The following is a 23652-nucleotide window of genomic DNA, read 5'->3' as shown; positions in this document are numbered from 1 at the left end:
ATATGAAACTCTCTTGCCATCAGGACTATTTCAGAGCAGTGTTGCCAGGTACTCGGCCCCGAAACCCGCCCAAAAATTTCACCCCCCCACCCCCGCCGTCATCAACCCCGCCCCCGCCGTCATCGCCTCCGCAGTCATTGACTCCGCCTCCGCCGTCATCGACCCCGCCTCTTCTGTCATCGGCCCCACCTCTTCCGTCACCGGCCCCGCCTCCTCCATCACCGCCCCGCCCAAAATGTCACTAGCCCCGCCCATAACATCACTAGCCCCGCCCAAACCGGCCCGAAAAACCGCACAAAAACCACCCAAAAAGCCCAAAAACCAGCCCAAAAAAACGCGACCCGCGGCGGACAAAAATTTCCCACTGCAGGTTGCGGAAAACCGCCCAATTGGGTGGGAAAACCGCCAAATTGGCAACCTTGTTTCAGAGTCTCTTTACATGAGCAGTTACTTATATTCTCCAAAGACAAGCAGGCTGATATTCTCACAAGTGGGTGACGCCACGTCGGCCCCGGAGGATTTTAAAGCAAAATCTCAAAATCTCTTTACGGCGTTCCGACGCGCGAGCGATCGTACTGCGCATGTGCGCACACCTCTTCCCGCTCGCCGTGCGGACACGCCCCTCAGTTTTTCTTTTTCCGCGTCTGAGGAGACACGGAGTTCGTTAGGGCTTCGTGTTTTCTTCAGGTCTTCGGAGTTAAATCTCTTTTTTATTTTTTCATTTGTACTTTTCATGGCAGGCTCATTGTGGCTTATATATACAGGTATTTTTTGTACCTGAGGCAAGAAAAAATTTAAGTAATTGCCAGAGTCACAAGGGGCTGTGCCTGAACAAAGCATATAAGCTTCTCTTTTCTTTTTTCTTGAAAGTGCTGGCATATTGTTATCTGTGGGCTCTCTCTAGCCAGCAAACTAAACAAGCCCACATTTTTATGATCCATTTATTAAAACTTTACAAACGGCTCTCCAGAGCTGTGACAGCCTGCTCCAGCACACCACTGTCTTTAAGCCCCACAAGTGATAAAAGGTGTATGTCACAGGAAAAACCAGGAACCTAAGCAGGTGCATCCCTGGTCAGCCACTGAATGGGCAACCTGGTGACACAATATCAGTGGTGTAACCTTTGAAGTGAGTCTCCACCCGCCTCGGCGCCTCCTGCTCTGCAGGTCATTCGGGCGCATCGGAGGATGTGTCTTGGGCCGGATCATCTCCCTGTGAAGCGCAAGTAGTGTCTCAAAGAAACGAGACGTATTCTACTCTGCCAGGGATGCCCAAAGGAGATCATTCTGGAGTCCGACAGAGACCGATGCACGCTGGGTATAGTTATGCATCGAATAGGTCTCCACCTGCCTCGGCGCCTCCTGCTTGGCAGGTCATTCGGGCGCATCGGCGGATGTGTCTTGGGCCGGATCATCTCCCTGTGAAGCGCAAGTAGTGTCTCAAAGTAACGAGACGTATTCTACTCTGCCAGGGATGCCCAAAGGAGATGCCCAGAGCTTTGCTCCCTCGGTTATGGAGGTATCCGGGCTTCAGACATCAGTCGGTGCCGAGAGCGTTGCTCCCTCTGTTATGGAGGTATCCTGGCATTGGACGTCGATGCACCGGTACGTCGGTACCAGGTATCATCGGTACCATGGGTCCCGTCGGCACCGGGTATCATCGGTACCATGGGTGCCGTCGATGCCGAGTGTCATCGGTGCCATGGGTGCTGTCGGTACCGGGTATCATCGGTGCCATGAGTGCCGTCGGTACCGAGTATCATCGGTGCCATGGGTACTGTCGGTACCGAATATCACAACTACATTGGTACCATGGTCGGTGTCATGGGTCCCGTCGGTACCGGGTATCATCGGTACCATGGGTCCCGTCGGCACCGGGTATCATCGGTACCATGGGTGCCGTCGATGCCGAGTGTCATCGGTGCCATGAGTGCTGTCGGTACCGGGTATCATCGGTGCCATGAGTGCCGTCGGTACCGAGTATCATCGGTGCCATGGGTACTGTCGGTACCGAATATCATCGGTGCGTCGGTACCGAGGAGTATCGATGCCAACTACATTGGTACCATGGTCGGTGTCATGGGTCCCGTCGGTACCGGGTATCATCGGTACCATGGGTCCCGTCGGCACCGGGTATCATCGGTACCATGGGTGCCGTTGATGCCGAGTGTCATCGGTGCCATGGGTGCTGTCGGTACCGGGAATCATGGGCACCATCGGCACCAGGTATCATGGGCACCATCGACTATCGGTACCAGGTATCATCGCCCATCGGTACCGAGTATCATGACTGCCATCGGTACCATACTATCAGGTATCGTCGGTACCGTGGATACATGGGTATCAGGTATCATGGATGCCGTCGGCACATGAGTACCATCGATACCAGATATCATGACCAGGTACCATCGGTGCCATGGGTGCCATTGGTACCAGGTGTCATGAGCACCGTCGGTGCCATGTGTACCATCGGTACCGTCGGTGCTGTTGGTGCCGGATATCAGGGGTACCATTGGTACCACATGTCATGGTTACCATCGGTACCAGGTATCATGGGTACCATCGATACCGGATACCATGACTATCATCGGTACCAAGTACCATGGGTACCATTGGTACCGGGGTCCATCGGTACCATGTGTATCATCGGTACCGTCGGTGCCATGGTCTAGCAGTCTGGTTTCGATTCCCTTGCATTTCCAGACTTTGTCCTTGGCTTCGGGACCATGGGTACCATTGGATGCCATGGGTGCTACCGCCTCCTGCGGCATCTGGCTTTTCACCTGGTCTCCTTCACCGATGCTGCCTCTGGTATGGGTGTTCGCACCCTACTGGGGCAACTTCTCGACCCATATTAGCCTCCATATCGGACGTGTTTGGATCTGAGCTGCTCTGTTTGAGTAGTTAGTTCAGTTCAATGATGGTCATCTGACATTACAGTGGAGATTGTGAATTCCAATGCCCAGATGCTAGAGGTCCTGGACTACTATCTTCACCTGAGTCTTCTGCACTCAGAACAGATAGGAGTTCTAAGAACTTACTTTGGCGCCCCCAGGGCCAGAGCATACATCCTTAGCCTCTTTTGGAGAATGGCGTACCAGGCTGGCATGATCGCATCCCAAATCAAGTCTTGTCAGATCTTTACGAGCATTCCCACCGGAATAGGCTAGACCTTTTCACCAAGTGGTCAGGTAGCACACGGTGTGTCGCAGGTTCCTGTCCAAGGGCATTTTCGACACTTGTAATGTAACACCTAGATTTCTGCTCTAGGTACAGTGACAGACTCTCATGACTGTGTGCCTCTCTCCTGGAGGAGGAGACTCAGCAGAAAACTATAGATATGCTGTACATACACTTCCTCATCTTGGAAGTTCTTTAGAGAGAGGAGTAGTTTTCCTTGTGCCTTAAGGGGTCGTACCTATACTCCTACTTCTCGACAGCCGGTTCGGGCTATGCCTCAGCACGCTCGTTCTAGTCAGCGGCGTGCACCTAATCAGGCCCCTGCAGCTATTCCCCAGGAAACAGAGGGGTTTTTGACTGGCTCCAATTCAGTATAGCCACTAAAAAAAAAAAAAAAAAATGTCCGTACCGGCCATTCTGCCTGTCGGGGGGGGGGGGGAAGTTTACATTTTCTCCACCAAAGGTGACTTCTTTATCCTCCAACCGGTGGGGTTTTTCAACTAGTCCGGTTAGGATACATTCTCAATCTGGAATCAAACCCTCCACATTGTTCATTGGAAGCTTAATCCTTTAGCTTCCATCAAAAGTGAGTACTTGCAGAGGAACTCTCTGCTTTTCTCAGCGCCAATGCAGTCGAGCCCGTTCCACCAGGGCAAGAAGGGTTGAGATTCTATTCCAGGTCTTTCTTTGTGGGTTGCGTCCCATCATAGACATAAGGGGCCTAAACAGATTTGGTTCAGGATGCTTTCCCTGGGCATCCTTCTTCCCATACTTCAGGAAAACGATTGGTTATGCTCTCTGGATTTACAGGATACTTATACTCTCTTTGCATCCAGAGTATGTTTTTTTCCTAGTGCCTGGCTGTTGTTGCAGCGTATCTTCATGGACTGGGAGTGCATGTGTTCCCTTAACACGATGATTGCCCGTCTCAACAGATTACAGCACAGTACATATTGAGACTTCTAGACACATGGCTTCCGCAGTTCATGTAACTCCCATGGCACTTTTGCACATGACATCCGCTCAGTGCATCCTAGCTTCCCAGTGGTATCAAGTTTAGGGTATCTAGAGGATGTAACCCGACTGTTCGCCAGTCTTCGGTATTCCCCTCAGAGGTGGTTAATTCTCTCTATTTTGATTCTGAGGCATCTTACTCAGTCAAAAGCTGCTGACGAAGGTTGCATCCCTCCTGGCTATCCAACCAAATTATTTTAATTCAACCAAACAATCGGGTTGTGATGTACTCGATAACAAAGGAGTACTGGATCTTGCCCTCTGAGTTAGGATGCCATGCAGATGTAGCGGTGGGCCCGCAATGCGGCATGTTTTCTCCAAGCCACTTATCTAATTGGTGTAAACAGCAGTCTGGCCGACAGGCTGAGCAGGATAATGCTACAGTTGAGCATGCCTATAGTTCGAAAGACCCCTCAGTGGATCTTTTTGCTACTTAGTCCAATCGCAAAGTCCCTCAGTTCTGTTCCAGGCTGCAGGTTCACGGCAGGCTACCATCGGATGCCTTTCTCCTTCTTTGGGAGACAGGTTTTCCGTATGCGTATCCTCCCATACATCTGGTGGAAAAGACTTTGCTGTTTCTCAAGCAAGATTGTGGAGCCATGATTCTGATTGCTCTTTTCTAGCTGCGTCAGATAGGATTCCCTCTTCTTCTGGAGTTGGAATGTTTTCCAGCTCTCATTACGCAGAACGAGGGGGCACTTCTGCATCCCAACCTCAAATCTCTGGCTCACACGGTCTGGATGTTGAGAGTGGGGTTTAGTTGAGTTTTCCAGAGTGTCTCCCGACTCTTGCTTGCTTTCAGAAAAGATTTCACAAAGAGGTGTTATTCTTTTTCATGGAAGAGGTTTGCCGTCTAGTGTGACAGCAAGGCCCTAGATCCTGCATCTTGTCTTATACAGACCTTGCTTGAGTTCTTTCTACACCTGTCTGAGTCTGGTCTCAAGACCAACTCTGTCAGTATTCATCTTTGTGCAATAGAGCTTATCATCAACGTGTGAAAGGTCAGCCTTTAGCTGTCCACTTCACGAGAGGTTTATCTCTCCCCCAATATTGAGAGATTTCCTTGTATGTGTCTAGGGGAGATTATTTCTGTTGGGCTTACCACCCACAATAATTTTGACAGTTGGCTCTTATGCTTCGGTCAGAGTTCCTATCACTCCTTATCCAGTATCTTGGGGTCCCAATGTCGTTTTCATCCAGCTGCTGCAAGCTCAATTCGGGCCACTGGATTCCTGCCATCTGAAGTATTGGACCTGGAAGGTCGTTTTCCTTAGTGGCTGTTCCTTCAACTCGTAAGGTCGGTGAGCTTCGGTCTCTAGTAGCTCAAGCGCCTTACCTTACTTCTCATCTTAACAGAGTAGTTCTCTGCATGCAGACAAAGTTCTTACTGGCGCTGGTATCAGAGTACCAGCTGATCCAGTCAGTTGTCTTACCAACATTCTTTCTCCCTCATCTTACAAGCCCTGGCGAAAGCAAGCTCCGCACTTTTTGCGTGGAGCAGACGAGCTCCCTCGGACGGTCCGCCCAGTTGTTTATTTCTTTTAATGCCAGTTGCTGTCGGAAACTGCATAATTTCTTCTTGGATAGCAGAGTGCATCTCCTTCATTTTTGTCCAAGCTGGACTGACTCTAGAAGGCCATGTCACGGCTCACAAAATTAGAGCCATGGCTAAGTCGGTGGCTCATCTAAGATCAGTCACTATTGAAGAGATCTGCAAAGCTGCGGTGTGGTCATCAGTCCACACATTTTCATCTTACTACTGCCTTCAGCAATAGCCGACTCGTCAGTCGGTTTGGGCAGTCGGGGCTGCAGAACTTCTTTGGGGTTTAGAATCCAACTCCAACCCTCCTAAGCCCATTTTTGTTCTGTTCCAGGCTACACTCATTTAGATATTTCTTCTTTTCAGGTCAATTTTATTCTGGCCTCGCCGTTGCGAGACTCAATTGACCACTGTTTGTTGTGTAAGCCTGGAAGCTAGGGATACCCCACTTGTGAGAATATCAGCCTGCTTGTCTTTGGAGAAAGAGTAGTTACTTACCTGTAACAGGTGTTCTCCGAAGACAGCAGGCTGCATATTCTCACAAACCCTCCCACCTTCCCCTTTTGGAGTTGTCTCCTCCATCTTTTGGATTTAACTGAGGGGCGTGTCCGCACGGCGAGCGGGAAGAGGTGTGCGCACATGCGCAGTACGATCGCTCGCGCGTCGGAACGTCGTAAAGAGATTTTGAGATTTTGCTTTAAAATCCTCCGGGGCCGACGTGGCGTCACCCACTTGTGAGAATATGCAGCCTGCTGTCTTCGGAGAACACCTGTTACAGGTAAGTAACTACTCTTACTCTTCCCATCACAAAGGACCACCTCATATATCACCCAATCAGCAATCCTGCAAGTACATAGGAGACCTGTGATAGGGCCTTAGTGTCTTTGCCACACCTCTGCTTAGTAACAAACAGTTGGGATGTCATGACAACGGGGGGTCTGGTCAGTTTGTTTGCAACAAGACAGTTGGTTGGAATGTTATGGCAATGGTCTTGTCAGTTTGTGGTCAGCCAATTCCTGTCTTGTAACTATCAGTGGAAACTTACAGGAACACAAACAGAAAAAAGCAGACCCAAAAGAAAAGGCCAGAATATTCCAGAATAATTGTAACTGCAGCAGCTCTTAATGTACTGTAGAGTGGATCAGCTTGAAGCCATGCACCACATTGTGAAGAAGTGGAAGCAGCTGCATATGGAACTCCCTAGGAAGGGACTCTGAACTTGAGATTGCTTGTTTATTGTAGCAATGAGTAGTAGTAATGCATCATTTGCAGTTTGAGCTGCAGTCCTAGAGCTGAGTATTGCTGCTTGAAAGGCCTTCCTGCTGATCACCTCTAGGATCATCTTATCTTTGCCCAGTGGTGTTTCAGACTGAGACTTCATGTTTTAGCTCTTTTAAGAGCTGCTTCTACCATGACTGACTAATGGAGTTGTGGTCATTCATGTCCTGGAGCTGGAAGCATGCTGTATTGATGCATTTGGATGTAACCATAATGGAGACTGATGCTTGCCAGATTTTGAGTTGCAAATGTTTAAAAACTTGATGGACTAGGAGGACTGTAGCCCTTTTGGTTTGTTTCTGGCTGTAGGATAGCTTCAAAATTCTGTTTATTCTAAGGTTTTGGAAATCTTTTGCAGGAATTTTGGATAGGACATGTCCTCAAGCTGTCCTTCAGTGGGTTGGTCTGGGGATACCCATAAGTGCCTTGCTGGCTAGGCAATAAATGTCAGTTACCAGCTTCAGAGAAGGCTTCCATAGAACAGAGCAGTGAGGATTCCCAGCCTTTCTAGAGAGCATGGAAGTGCTATACTGCTAGAGAGACTGATAGGCAAGGTGCAAAAGAGGGAAGCTGAGGCAAGTGTGATGTAGTCAGTGTAGAATTCATAATAGTGAAGGAACCCTGTTGCAGCGTGTTAACATATTCTTGTGTGAGCTTTTACATTAGCTGTATCAGTAGCCCACTAGATTTTGTCTGCTGTGCAGAGGTGATTGGCAAAAGGGTAGACATTGTGCACTAGAAGTCCTCAGCAGCTGGCCCCCTAGAGCACTTGGAGGCTGAACAGTTTTTTTCCATTTCTTCTGAAAGTGCTGACCTCTTGGAGTTAGTGGAACTGACTAGGTTCTTGGCCACAAAGCCTTTGTGCAGCGGCAATAATGCAGTCAGTGAAATCACTGTATCACTGTTTCTATATTTTCTTCAGTGGGATGAACCTCTTAACCTAACACTGCTGCTGCTACTCTGGTGTATCAAGAAGCAGGGAAACTCCTTCAAGCTCATTAATAGTCAACATGGGTGAAAAACATTGGTAGCTTGGCATTTTGTGGTATGTGCACATCACTGGCAGAGTTCTAGTATCTGGCCCTCCAGAATACCAATAGCAAGCCCACAATATGAAACGATATTCTTGAACTTCAATTATAATTGTCACTTTCCAGCTTTCTCCACCCACCATCTAATCAGCAGCCAGCAGAAATATGCAGGTCCCTGCTTTATTGAGTATTATTGACAGCAACATTGCACTGAATGCAAGACTGTGAGCTGACGTACTCAGTCCTTATAGTAGCCCACTCCTCCCTCCCATGGATCTCTTATGCAAACAAGAATCTTACAGAAAGAGAGAGGTGGAGCTTCTATAGGACTGAGACTGCACCAGTTTGCAGTTCTCTTTGTGTGCTGTTCCATAACCCCTTGATACTTTTAAACACAGTGGATATTCAGCACCGGTACTGAATATCCAGGTATAGGGCAGCTGCTGTACGTTATCCAGATACTACTGATATTCAGCTGGATAGCTCAGGACAGCAAAACAGCCGGCAAACTTTTGTCTCTGCCCCTGGACTGCCCCAGCACTGTCTGGACAGTGTCAGTGTGATCTGTAAAGACGTTCAGTGGTGGCATCCAGATAATGCCAATGGAACTTATTGATTGGCTCTGGTAAGCAGCACCTCTCCAGGTATGAATTGTTCTAGGTGAAAAACACTGAATATTGGTCCCTGTATCTCAAAGATTTTTGGGTTGATATTCAGAGTGATTTAATAGGCCTCCTGCCCAGTTAAATCACTTGTACCTGCCTATCCACCAATATTCAGTGGCACTTAATCGAACAATATCACTGAGTATCGGCACAAACTGCTCCTGCACTGAACAGTTAGTGGGCCACTGGAAGACCTTGAGTGGAGCCGGTACTTAACCAATTAGTTGTGATATTCAGACTACTAACTCAATTAGTTGTGATATTCAGACTGCTAACTAGTTAAGTAAGCAGCTAAAATAAGGACAGCTGCTAAGCCAATGGTTCCCAAACCTGGTCCTGGAGACACCCCAGCCAGTCATGTTTTCAGGATATCCACAATGAATGTTCATGAGAGAGATTTGCATGCAGTAAAGGTAGTGCATGTAAATCTCTCTCATAAATATTCATTGTGGATATCCCAAAAATCTGACTGGCTGGTGTGCCTCCAAGACCAGGTTTGGGAACTACTTCGCTAAGCTAACGAAGCACTGATCATATCGGCCAATGTCCAGTTAACTTCTGGGTAGTGGTTGAGGGTTTTCTGCTACCCCCTCCCTCCGTCCGATCCTGATGCCTTTACCCCCGCAGACCCTCAGGCCTACCTGTGATATTCCTGATGGTCTAGGGTATCCTACAGACAGGAGCAATGCCCACTGCCTGTCTTGACTCCTGGCCTCAAAATGGCCACCATGACCTCACTAGAACTGCAAGGCTGCTGCTAGAGGTCACGGTGGCCAATTTGAAGCCTGGAGCCATGATGTGCAGGTACAATTGGGCATCACTCCTGCTTATAGGACCCCCCAGACCACCAGAGGTATTACAGATAGGCCTGGGGGGCCTATGGAGAGTGGAAGTGTGGGCCTGTTGGGGGGGGGCTCTACTTTGGGGGTGGGGGATAGGATCAGGGTGGAGGGAGAAGGATGGGGTGAGGGCACATGCTTCACCTTATGCAGGCCCTGGCCGATATTCAGTGGGCTCCTCATAATTGTGTTATATGGGTCCTGGCTGAATATTGGCTGGGATCCACCTAAGCTCCAGCAGCCAGCACATGTCGGCATAGTCCTGGATATTCTATGCCGGTGCTGGGACATGGCCCAGTATTGAATATCCAGGCCTAATTTTGCCCACACTGGTCAGGGCTAACCCCCCCCCCCCCCCCCAAATGACTGCTACCAGCTGATTATTGCTTAGCTTAAAAATGTTGCTTAAGGAATAATATTTCTGATGGATAGAGAAATGTATATATTTACTTTATATCAAGAGTTATATGTATATAACTCTTGATATAAAGTAAATATACGTCTTTATATCATAAATTAAGAAGGACACACACACACATATGTCTGAGTCATCCATCCAAGCAAGCTTCTTTGTGGTTATTGGTCTATGCAAATTGTAATAGAGCTGGAATCTCATGTTAAGTTATGTATTCTTTACTGTTCTGACCACTAGATTATACATCTTCTCTGAAGCTCATTTCACCATCTACTTATTTCTGTCTGTTTATTAGGTGCAAACCATTGAAACATCCAAAGATATTGCCTCAGTCCCAAAGTGCCAACTCTCTCAGAATAGCAGCTCCCTGGAACTCATGCACAATGGAGACCTTGAAAAGGATAGTGCCCAGCGGAAAACAGAGCGTCACATCCCAGTCAATGAAGAGGATGAGGAGGACTGTGCTGAACTGGGTCTGAAGAGGAGGCGGAGTTATGAGGATGAGACAGATAGTTTCCAGGGGAGCGAAACAGGACGGTCCATGGAGAATGGCTGCTGCACTCTAAAGGATGGACATGATTCTGTACAAGTGGATGAAAGTGACCTGATACCTGCTACCTCTCAGAAGAAGAGAGGAAGGAGGAGACTCTCAGAAATGTCTGACAAAAGTAAGACTCTTCAGTTTCAATGGCATATGTACAGTGTTTCTGAGGGTGGAGAATGTTGGTGGGTCCTGAATGAATTGGGGAAGATACAGTCTGGGAAAAAACTAGCAGCGCTGGAGGGACCATTAACTGTATAGAGGAGGTCCATTCCCTAGGCAAAAAAAGTTTTCATTAACTTTCTTTGAGCTGCACATCATGATCTCTTATTCTAAAACTTCCTTTCTGTTGGTGTTTCTTCTGCATTATAAAGGCCTTTACAGTTATTGAATATCTCTATCACATTCCTTTCTCCTTCTCTCTGTGGAATACATATTAATCAGGCCCTTTTTTTTGTTTATGTTCTGTGATGTCTCAAACTATCCAAAGAAACTTAAATGGTCTTTAAAAAAATAATCTTTATTTTTATTTGATTTTAAATATGCTTAAATTTGTGATGTAGGTACTCAGAACTATGAAGCATAACCAACAGTGGATGAGCTTTCATTTTACAACCATCACACCTCCTGAGGATTATAATTAATTTGTGTGTCCTACACACCATGGTTGTCAGTCCATAAGATCTAGCTAAATATCTTGACTATCTTCAGTAGATATACTGGTAACAGACCAAAATGTGTAAAAAAAATGTTACTGATCTCTTGTTGATAATAGTTCTCCCAGGAGGTGAAGAAATAAATCCACTGTGGAAACTCCCACCTGACACAAGTAACCTGGAGACGTATTTTCAAAGCATTTAGACTTAAGGTTACATAGAGGAGCATAATTGAAAGGGACGCCCAAGTTTTGTTGAGGACGTCCTTGCAAAACGTCCCAATGGAGGGGCAGGGAAACCTGTATTATCGAAATAAGATGGTCGTCCATCTTTTCTTTTGATAATACGGTCGGAGACGCCCAAATCTTGAAATTTTGGTCGTCCTTAGAGATGGTCGTCCCTAGACTTGGTCGTTTCTGATTTTCGGTGATAATGGAAACCAAGGACGCCCATTTCAGAAATGACCAAATGCAAGCCCTTTGGTCATGGGAGGAGCCAGCATTTGTAGTGCACTGGTCCCCCTGACATGCCAGGACACCAACCGGGCACCCTAGGGGGCACTGCAGTGGACTTCATAAAATGCTCCCCGGAACATAGCTCCCTTACATTGTCTGCTGAGCCCCCCAAACCCCCTACCCCCAACTGTACACCACTACCATAGCCCTTATGGGTGAAGGGGGGCACCAAGATGTGGGTACAGTGGGTTTTGGAGGGCTTGCTGTTTCCTTCACAAACGTAACAGGTAGGGAGGGGATGGGCCTGGGTCCACCTGCCTGAAGTGCACTGCACCCACTAAAACTGCTCCCTGCATACTGCTGTGATGGACCTGAGTATGACATCTGAGGCTGGCAAAAAATATTTTGAAAGATGTTTTTTGAGGGTGGGAGGGGGTTAGTGACCACTGGGGGAGTAAGGGGAGGTCATCCCTTATTCTCTCCGGTGGTCATCTGGTCATTTCGTCCACATTTTTGTGCCATGGGCGTAAGAAAAACAGGACCAGGTAAAGTCGTCCAAGTGCTCATCAGGGATGCCCTTTGTTTTCCATTATGGGTCGAGGACGTCCATGTGTTAGGCACACCCACCCAAGTCCCGGCTTCGCTACGCCTCCGATACGCCCCCTTGAACTTTGGCCGTCCCTGCGACGGAAAGCAGTTGGGGATGTCCAAAATCGGCTTTCGATTATACCGATTTGGATGACCCTGGGAGAAGGACTCCCATCTTCCGATTTGTGTCGAAAGATGGGCGTCCTTCTCTTTCAAAAATGAGCCTGTTTGTAGCCTATGGAACTTTATTTACTAAGCTGTGGTAAAAGGGGGCCTGCTCTAGCGTGAGTGCATGTTTTGAACGTGCGCTGAGGTCCCCTTTTACCACAGGGGGTAAAAGGCTGTCTTTTCTTCAGGAAAAGAAATGGCCACGCAGTAAGTGAACCACTTGCCAATTTCAGGGGGAGCATTCTAAACCAGCGGTAACCGGGCAGCAGACAGCGCTGCCCGATTACCAACGGTTAAGCACCGGCACTACAAAATTGAAAATATTTTTGTAGCACCAGAAATGGCGTGCTGGGGGTGAGAACTACTACTGGGCTCCTGCGGTAGTTCTGAATTGGCGTGCAGCCCCTAAGTGATTTGAAAATGACCAAAGCTTCCTTCTTCCAAATAGTATTCTCACACATAAAACTTATAAATATCCAAGCTATCATTCTTCACAGTATTCATTCTTTCAAACAGTAATCCGCAAAGCTTTCCAATGTTATTCATCAGCCATATGAATCGCTCAAATAGCTCCTGAACCCCGACATGTTTCCATGGTTTGCTCACTTGCATCTTCAGAGGATTCTAAAAGAATGAAGTTAAAATAATATTCTGTTCATCTATACAATACCATCATCACTGAAATATCTTGTGAACATATATATCACCTCTACTTCAATCATTTAACCCGTTGAATTTTCATCTTGAATCGAAAATAACAGAGAGAAAATCTCCAAAAATGGCACCAGATAGCTTCTGATGCCAGCACATATGCCCATCGTAATTTAAACCCTTTAACAGATGATCTATTTCTAAATATTTAAAGCCAAAATTGAAACCTGTTAAAGATGTATGTTTAACACTAAAGTTATATTTAATACAAAGAGGGGCATAATTGAACGCGAACACCTATCTCCATGGGTGTCTATGTCCAAAAACGGGTACGTGAAGAGGCAGGACAGACCGTATTTTCGGAAAAATGGACGTTTTTCAGCTGGGCGTTTGTTTTTTTTAGCGATAATGGAAACTAAAAACGCCCAGCTCAAAAACGTCCTAATCCGAGCCATTTGGTCATGGGAGGGGCCACGATTTGTAGTACACTCGCCCCCCTGACATGCCAGGACACCAACTGGGCACCCTAGAGGTCAGTGCGGTGGACTTCAGACAACGCTCCCACATGCATAGCCACGGGTGCTGAGCCCCCAACCCCCCTCCCCAAAACCCACTACCCACAAATGTACAACACTACCATAGCTCTTAGGGGTGAAGGGGGCACCTACATGTGGGTACAATGGGTTTTGGAGGCCTCCCATTTACCAGCACAAGTGTTACAGGTAGGGGGGGATGGGCCTGGGTCCACCTGGCTAAAGTGCAGTGCGGTACCCACTAAAAGTGCTCCAGGGACCTGCATACACGCAGGCCTCTAGGGCTTGTTGCTGCTATATAACATTGGCACACCAGCTGACACCTGAAGACTAATCTCTCCGAAAACGTCCTTTATTGGAATAAGCTCACTTACTCACAGTTAACTGCAGATCAGAGGTTGTGCCCCACTGGCAATGAGTCTCCCTGGTACTGAGATTAGCAGTAGGTCAGAGCTGGCAGAATGGTGTACAATGCCCTCTTTCAGCCACATTCAAGGTAAGAACTAAGTTCTGTAACGTGGCTAACACGTGAAAGATATCTAAAACGGGCTTACAAAAATGGCCACTACCTCATGGACTACCGGAAACAAAACAGAGCACACTCTGACCCAGTAAGCAGGGGGAAAAGCACCATGGGAGTAGAGCCTACCAACTACCAACATCGTGAGCATTTGCCACAAGCTAGTGGAATCACGGAGCCCAATACCCTACACCCACCACAATGCATTGCTGATGTGACTCTGCAGTGCGCATAACAGAAAGGGTGTCACACTCACCCGAGAACCACATCAGAACCAGGGAAAGGCTGTCACAGGATCAAACACATTCTGCTGTCATGGAGGTGGGTACGGCATAGAGGCTGGAAAAAAAGTTTTTAAAGTGGGTTTTTTTTGGTGGGAGAGGGTTAGTGACCACTGGGGGAGTCCGGGGAGGTCATCCCCGATTCCCTCCAGTGGTCATCTGGTCAGTTGGGGCACTTTTTTGGGACCTGTTCGTGAAAAAAAAGGGTCCAAAAAAGTGACCCAAAATCGCGGTCAAAACGCCTTTTTTTCGATTATCAGCTAAAGACACCCATCTCTCCTCGGCCGATAACCACACCCCAGTTCCGCCTTCACCACGCCTCCGACACGCCCCCGCCAACTTTACCCGTTTCCGCGATGGATTGCAGTTGGAAACGCCCAAAATCGGCGTTCGATTATACCGATTTGGGCACCCATGGGAGAAAGATGCCCATCTCCCGATTTGGGTCGCAATATATGCGTTTTTCTCTTTCGATTATAAGCAGGATAGATAACCATTTGACCTCCTTATTTAGACTAGCTGGATAAACAGTATTCCAGTCATATTACTAATAACCAAAGGGCCTTGTTCATTATCATTTATCGTTTATTCATTTACTAGACCGTCACTTATTACAAGGTAAATCAGAACGGTTTACAATATAAAATAACATTAAAATAATATTAAAACAGTAGAAAACACACTCTGAAATCCATTGGTGATAGGAAAGCACTACAAAAAGACAACATATATGCAGATTTCATAAAACTATAAAACTGTTGCTGGTATTTCTGAGTAGGATCTTCAGTTAAACTCAGAAAGATATATTACAAACTATATCTACTTTGGTTATTAGTAATAATTACTTTAAGTTTGAGAATAGATATTTTTTGTAAACAAAAGGAGTAGCTATAGGGGCCACAGTGGAAGAATAATTTGTTTATACATCTCGGTGTTTTTCTAAGGTCTTAATATGGAAAAGATTTATTGACTATATTTTGTTGGTCTGGACTGGGGATCAGGACACTTCAGGATTTTTTTTGACTATTTGAATAGTTGTGATCCAAATTTGTCTTTCACATCCCATGTAGGGGGATTATTCATAGTGGATTTTTTAGATATTCACATACAGTACAATGAAGAAGAATTCATCACATCCACATATAGATAGCCGGTTGACCATTACAAAAGTTATCATCCATGTAAGTTACAAAACAGTATTCCTCGGGGTCAGTTCTTGCGGTTGAAGAAACTGTGTAATAAAAAGGAGGATTTTCAGAAATATTCTTCTGAGACATCAGTTAGATTTAAAAATGAGGGTATCCTCATAAAATTATACGTAAAGCATATAAAAGAGCACACAATGCCCACAGGCACTGGCTATTACATGCATTATCTGATAGGGAAAAGAATATATCCAACAGAGCTTCAGTTTGTGTTTTACTATATTCTAAATTTTTACCACATTTTGATACCTTACCTCATTTTGCATATACTAGAGGAAGACATTTGGGGGAAGAAATTAGCAATATAACCCCATCGACTATAAGGACAAAAGGCAAGTTGAAATCTTCCAGCAATAGCACCTCCCCTTTCATTCCAAGCTTATGGATATCTTCAATCAGATCCTTGTCCATGTAGGTATAGGTTCCAGTTTCTCTTTCCAGGAGAATCCATATTGCTTCTTCTTTTCCTAGGTTCCTTGTATTTTTTGCACAGTGGCACAGGAATCAGAGGGGATATTAGTAGTACTATCCCCTTAATTCTGTAAAAGTTGCAAAACATTACGCATGCAGATATGGGCATGCGCCCAATTGGCGTGCACATATTAATTAATCAGTTAATTAGTATCAATAATTGGCTTTTTAACAAGCAATTATTGGCACTAATTAAATTTAATTGAACTTTAATATATAAATTTAGTTGCCTAAATTTTACACACAATTTGAAAATGGGGTTGTGTAAATGAGAGGGTCATGGGCAGAATGTGGGCATTCCTAAAATTAACATATGTTGCTATAGAATAGCAGGGATATGTGCCTAATGTAGGCAATATATTTGCACCACATTTCAGTTGATGCAAATGGCCGTGCCTACAGTTAGGCGCGATTTCTGGGCATAAGTGCTATTCTATAAACCGCACCTAACTATAAGTGCAGCTTATAGAATAGCTCTTTTTTCAGCATTGATATTTTTTGGTGCCATATGTGGGATCCAGCCCTATGTGGTTAATTGCAACTGAATATCCAGGGACAGCCTACCGAGTGAAATTTAAGTGGGCATGTTGGAAAATACTTTTCACTACCTTATCTATATTAGCTTATGCTCTCTCTTTCTTATTTCCCGGGAAGTGAACGCCTACAAAATGTTGTTGCCTCTTGCCTAGTACTATATGCAGATCGAAGGATATATGATGACAGCCCAGTTAATGGGTATCTACAGCAGGCTTTGCATATAACATAGAAAACAGAAAAGTGGCAGAGAGGGCTGGTTTAATCCATTGGACAAACTAGGCAGTCACCTAGGGTGGCAGTTTCTAGGGGCAGTGTTCTTCAGTACAAAGCTCAGGGGCCAGTGCAACCCCTGGAGACCTCTGGGGTGGCCCTCATCATTGTGGCTTTTTTTTCTGCTTCTTTCTGCTCTCTACCTAATTTCATGAAAGAAAGGAAGAAGTGGATGAGGGGAAGAGCCGCATGCTTGAAGGACAAGGCATTTCTCAAAAGATGAAGAGAATGCTTTTGGAAATGCCCACCTCTTTGAGGATACGCCCAATAAATATTTGAATGAGGGGTGAAGAGGTGGATGTCATTGACACCTGCTAGTCATCAGTGTTGTGATCCTGCATGGGAAGATATTTGGCTGCTCTCCTTCAGCTCATTTGGATCCAAAGTGACTCCATCTTAAAAATTAGCAAAGACCACTGTTCTAGGGGGAGAAAACAGCAGTTTCAAAATAATAGGTTGTGATAGAATGCAAAGAATCATTAGCATCTACTATTATCCACAGCGACAGTGAATAATGGGTGAATAGGTTTTTAAATGGCCCCCTATCATCACCACCCTGGAATGATATCCAATTATGTATTTTTATAGTATTATTCTGGGAGGGGTGATTGAGTTTAACAATTAGAATCTTAGGTCTTAAAGTTAAGTAAGGGGTCACAATTTGAAGATTTACCTAGGAAATCTAATACTTATATGCTGGCCCCTTAAATAGTAAAAGATTTAAGCAGGTCCTGGAGCTAATCTCTAATGGACAGTGACTGACACCACTGCCAGTCAGGTTTTCAAGATATCCACAATGAATATATACAAGACAAAATTACATGTATGCAGAGCATAAATGTTCTTTAATTTAGCATGTGCATTTTCATTGAGCAGTACTTTTACTAAGCCTCAATAAAAAGTGGCCTGCAGTAGTGCAAGAGAATCTTTTGGGTGCGCACTGGGCTATTTTATATCACGTCCAGGAAAAAGGGCTTTTTTTTAAGGGGTCTGAAAATGACATGTACTAAAATTGAAGCCATCGCGCGTCCATGTTCGGTCTGAGACCTTACCGCCACCCATTGACCTACCACATGCCAACTGCTGTTTACCGCCAGATAAGCAGCCAGTGGTAGAAAATAGAAAATTATTTTCTATTGCAGGATTAGGCGTGCGCCAAATTCGGAATTACCACCAGTTCACACACTAGCCGGGTGGTAGTGCCGATTTGGTGCACGCTGTACACACGTAGGCCCTTATGCAGCTTAGTAAAAGGGCCCCTGAATATCCTGAAAACCTGATTGGTTCTGGGTCTCCAGGAGAGGTTGAGAAACTTTTGCTGCGATGGACATTCAGATGCATTGAAATAATTGAGGAGGCTGACAAGTCACTGATTACAACCCAGAGTAGGGTAATGGTCAGGTGGGTTAGTAAAGAGAATCTAACAAGTGTGATCACAGAGAAAGAAGTTAAATGTGAATTAAATATAACTGGTGTTGATAAGAGAGCAATGTCATGAGGAATTGTAAATGTCAAGGAGCACTACCCTTATAAAGTGGTGTATATATAATGAAGATAGGTGAGGTGGGCATTAGTGAATTGGACTTGTCCAAAAGCTTCAAAGTAAATTTGATGCAAGGAGGGTGTTGTTAGGAGGTTAAGGATAAGTCCCCTAGGAAACAGGGACGATGTGGTGGGGTTTCCCTATTCTCTAAACCGCTAGCTGTCAGTGGAAGGAAGGAGTAGCTTCAACGGCAGGGATTGAAAACTCAGGCAGCTAGAGAGGAAGAAACAGAAAGAAGGGAAAAGAAGAGCCAGAGGAAGAGCCTCAGTCCATGGAGACAAGGCCTCAAAACACAGACACTGTGGAAAGGCCTGAGGATATGGATATTACAAAGGAGGACCTTGAAATGGAGAAGTTCTTGATTGCTTCATTTGGCTACCAGTTTTTGTTTCCAGTCTTAGACATTGTGATTTATTGTGCCCAAGGCAGCAGCAGGCGGGCCAGTGTGTCATGTAACACAGCAAGGAAGGTAGCTGCCCCAGCCCTGGTGGCTAAAGACAGGAAAAAGTCAGGGCTGTAGTTTTTCTTTGGGGGTTTTTGATTACAGGAAAGAAAGTTTTGGGACAGAACAAAGTTGTGGAAAAGAACATTGATTAACAGAACTAACGGGAGTAGAGATTTTTAAAAAGGGGGTGGGGAAAGGCCCTACTGGAGCCCCCAAGCCTTGCCCTACAAAGGACTAATGAAAGGGGATTTCCCCTCATTTTTCTTCAGAGCTTGGGGGGATTTGGCAGGAGAATCTAAATGACAAAGAAAGAGACTGTATAGGATGGAGTATGGAAGCATCTTGCAGGAGTACGGCAGAGGTAATTGATCTACCTTAGCTAAGGGTGTGTCTGATGTTTGAAACCCTAATAAACATCTCTGTTGATTAGAAAAGGAAATTTGTAAGAACTGCTCTTTAGTACATTATGGATATTGAGGAAACACGATGTAAGCCGAGCTAATCCGCGCCAGAAATGCCTTGCCCGTGACAGTGTGCATACATGGATGTTGCATTTGCACATATATAGTCTGTTTGTATGAGGAATTAAGCGCTTATTGGCTATAAGAATTTGTATTTATGGATGTGGAGGAAATTTTATAACAGGTCACATAGGTTGAAAGACCAAGTAGGTGCCTATTTTGGTGAAATTTTAGAAAGACAGATAAGCACCTCTATTTGTTTATAAAATTGCTTCACAAAACCTGTAGAAATTGTGGCTAAAATGCACGTGTACTTTTTGGAATTGGTGTAATACACCTGAATATGCAACTAAAGTATGCACATAGATGCAAATTTATAAATTACTTGTATAACTGTGCACTTTCACTAAATTACATTCCTGAACATGCTTGCATGTGGATCATATAAAAATGTGTGTCTTCTTGTCATAGCACATACTCTCCTAGGCTGCGCAATTTGGTTTGCTATTCGCTAAAACACTTACGAATTCTATCAAATATTATAGAAAACATTGTACAGGAATTAGAGAGAATTAAAAGTCTTTTTAATTACTCACCCACCATCACAGCATCAGACATCAGTTTCATGTTATAACAAACTTACAAAATCTAACATCAGTACCTCTGGTAATTATAAATAATTAAAGATATATGTGCATTGTTATTGTTCCGTTTTATATTTAAAAAATTTCATATTAATCTCAATCTACATGTTGATCAGTGTGTACATTTGTTTCAATTTCAAACTTCAATATTCATATTCTTTTAAAGTCCGTTATGTATGTTTGATCATTGTGTACAATTGTTTGAATTTTAAACTTCAATATTCATATTCTTTTCAATTTCGTTATACATGTTTGTTTATGGTTATTTCATGATCATTTTATGATTTTTTCATCCATATAGTATTTTATTTGACCCCTGATGTAGGCGCTTGCATGCATCGAAACACGGCCCGTGTCGGGTCCTTATTTTACTTATAATAATAAAGACTGTTGGACTCAATTCTCCAGTGGTGAATCGTCTTTAGTCGTAAGAAAAACAGGTCCAGGTGAAAATGTCCAAGTGCTTGTCAGGGACGTTCTTCTTTTTTTCGATTATGGGTCAAGGATGTCCAAGTGTTAGGCCTTCGCTACGCGACGGAGTGCAGTTGGGGATGTCCAAAATCGGCTTTTGATTATACCGATTTGGACGTTTCTGTGAGAAGGACGTCCATCTTCTGATTTATGTTGAAAGATGGGCGTCCTTCTCTTTCGAAAATGAGCCCAAAAATGTGACATTGCAATACAGAGCAGATGTTTAGATATTTTAATGGAAAAGAAAACTGAATAATAAAAATTTAATGTTCATAAAAATATGCACCAGGATGCATTTGCTGGAGTGTACAGTGGGAACAGCCATTTTCCCAAAAAACATGTATTTGGGATTTTATACATATACTAGCCGTTGAGCCCGTTAAAACGGGCTGGTATTTGGGTTTTTGGAGGTCGACGCTGCCCCCCCCCGCGTGGTCACCACCGCCGCCACCAGTACCCCCCCCCCACGAGGTCACCGCTACCGTTCCCCCCCACCCACCCTCGGAGTCGCCGCCGCCAGCCCTCCACCTGGCCCAGGCCCTCTCTCCGCTACTGAACTTACATCCATTCGCCGGAACGCAGCAGGGCAGATCAGCTGAGCTGCCGTCGACCTTCCTTCTCTGCCTGTGTCCCGCCCTCGCTGACGTTACATCACATGAGGGCGGGACACAGGCAGGGAAGGAAGGCGGACGGCAGCTCAGCTGATGTGCGTGCTGCGTTCCAGTGAATGGATGTAAGTTCAGTAGCGGAGAGAGGGCCTGGGCCGGGTGGAGGGCTGGCGGCGGCGACACCGGGTGGGGGGAGCGGTAGCGGCGACCTCGGGCGGGGGGGAGCGGTAGCGACCTTGGCGGCTTTGCGCAGTTTCCCTCTCTGTCCCGCCCCCCATCATCACATATTGACGCGGGGGTGGGACAGAGAGGGAAGTCTCTACTGTGCATTTGCGAGTGAGTCGGTCACTCGCCGTTTATATGTTTGTTTTTTAAATGCTAGCAAATACATATTTATGTGCTGGATTTTGTAAAACTACAAGTACAAGACAACCTAATTAAGGAGCCTAGTTCCGCACATTATATTTTTAGCTCTTTAAGATAGTTTTTCAAGACAAAGAGAAAAAAAACTAATTGCCACTCGCTCACTCCTCAAAACCAAAGGTATAAACAAGTAGCTTCTTCACACTTATGTGTGATTCAGAGGTATAAATGCTGATTTGGGAATTGAAATATACACGTGCTTCCCTTCTAAAATGAGAAGTACGCATATAGTTTAAGAATCCATCCACACCATGTGAGAACATACCCCTTTGAAATATGTGTGTGCTTTACATATGCACGTGTGGGTAGTAGGTTTTGCTACTTACACGTGTATACCCATTTACATGTGTAAACTAGTTTTCTATATATGTAAATACTGTCTAACTTTTATAAAATGACCTCCAAAGTGTGTCTTTTTTCCATCTCGCACACCTCTAATGAATGGGCTGATCTTATTCTGATATTGTTTCTAATTTCTGCATTGTGACACAATTTACAGTGTTCTTTCTTGAGGTGTGACAGTCATCAACTGCTGGGAATAAATACCAGGGGTTTGCAGTGGCGTAGCCAGACTGCCAATTTTGGGTGGGCCTGAACCCAAAGTGGGTGGGCACAAAATTTTCTCTCTACCCCCCTCCCCCAGCAAAATTTAGTCACACTAATCAGATGCATTTGTCACACAGGGGTAAAGTGCTGCTTTTCAGTGCATCAGGTTTCAGAAAATAATTTATTTAATAGCCTAACACCCTTTTCAATGAGCTTTCAGAGGCCCAAACCTCCTGCCTCAGGTTAGTATAATGCTGTTATGGTATCCTCTCCTGACCTAAGGAAGTATTGGTCACTGCCCCTGGAGTAAGACCCCAGTGGAGCGCAGCGACGTGAGAGGCGAGAGGAGCGGCTGCAGAGCCGACAGCCAATGCCTGATGGCTGCCTGCGGTGCCGCACTTGCTTTTTAAAAACATTTTTGGTTGTTTAATTAGCTCTTTTTTGTTTTTGTAGTGGCCGTTGCTGCTCAACAGGAGAAGCAGCAGTGGCCGGAAATGGGAGCTGGCGCCGCTTGTTTCGCGGAAGACTTGGCAGGTCTATGTTGGGCGGGCGGGCCTGGAGGTAAAGTGGCTGGGTCTGGGCCCGTCCAGGCCTGCCCTCCCTCCTTGATCCAGAGACTTTTGCTGACCCCTGAGGAGCAGACTCCACCATTGGATGTTGTCATAATGAACACTGACATTGGTATGGAGATAGCATTGCTGCTGAATGAATAGGGACCATTGCGGCAAGTGCAGAGTTTCTTGACATAGTGTGGCAGCAGGAGAGGGTGAAACTGGCGATGCTACTGGGTCCTAAAATTTTCATTCTGAAGCTGCAGCTGAGGAAGAGTTGGAGCTGAGCTTTTCAGCCTCGACAGGGACACTTGGTCAATGAAGACCTCAGGAAGCTGTATGGAAGTTTCAACCTGATAGACCCCAAAATTTACCATGGAAAAAGTCTGAAAATGTTTGGGATAGTCTGTCTAGTTAGCAGTTTCTTCAGATAAATATAATAAAATGGGAGTGGAATTTAAATTTTTGTAAAACTCAAGTGGTTGGCATGGAACAACATAAAGCTTATTTTCAAAGCATTTGGATGTCTCAAAATGCACAAATGGACTTCCATGTGCTTGAAACATTCAAATCCGATTTTGCAAAGGCAAAAAAGGGACATCCAATAATGAAGTATATCTAAATAGCAAGGTGGTGTTTTGTGGGCATGTTTTTGGCAGGACTAGGGAAGGTCCAAAATCAGGATATCTAACATCGATTACCAAGCAGAAAGAAACATCCAAGCCTAAAAACAAGAACATCCTAAATTAGACCTTTTTCAGTCAGGGTCAGGGTGCTCTGATTGAGAAGCTGACCACTGGAGGGATCAGTGGTGTAGCCAAGGGTGGGCCCGGGTGGGCTCAGGCCCACCCAGTAGCATCACACCTATGATGTGGCTGGCAGGGATGCCCAAGCCCCACCAGCCAAAAATTCCCAACAACTGTTCCTCCTGCATACCTTGTAAATAGCAGATCTTCGTCTGCAGTGAGCAGCAACTGATACTGTTTGCACTGGCCCCACAGCCTTCCATCTGATGTAAAAAGGAAGTTGAATCAGAGGGAAGGCTGTGGGGCCAACATGAGCAGTGTGTATTAGTTGCTGCTCGCTGCCGATGAAAATCTGCTATTTAACATGTATGCGGGGG

The 23652-nt window shown here is 45.4% G+C and overlaps 1 protein-coding gene across 1 annotated transcript in view; it reads left to right on the top strand.

The window, feature by feature from the left end:
• Positions 1-23652, top strand: part of DNMT3A (DNA methyltransferase 3 alpha) — an 806037-nt gene that overhangs the window by 325357 nt on the left and 457028 nt on the right. Inside the window, exon 4 of the mRNA XM_030198633.1 lies at positions 10257-10629. Within this exon, the coding sequence (XP_030054493.1) occupies positions 10257-10629 (373 nt within the window). The remainder of the gene's footprint in view (positions 1-10256; positions 10630-23652) is intronic.

This window comes from Microcaecilia unicolor, chromosome 3, assembly GCF_901765095.1.
Source record: "Microcaecilia unicolor chromosome 3, aMicUni1.1, whole genome shotgun sequence".
NCBI classification, from domain to species: Eukaryota; Metazoa; Chordata; class Amphibia; order Gymnophiona; family Siphonopidae; genus Microcaecilia; species Microcaecilia unicolor.
The sequence above is the reverse complement of the archived record's forward strand: the minus strand, read 5'-3'. Positions and strand labels throughout refer to the sequence as shown.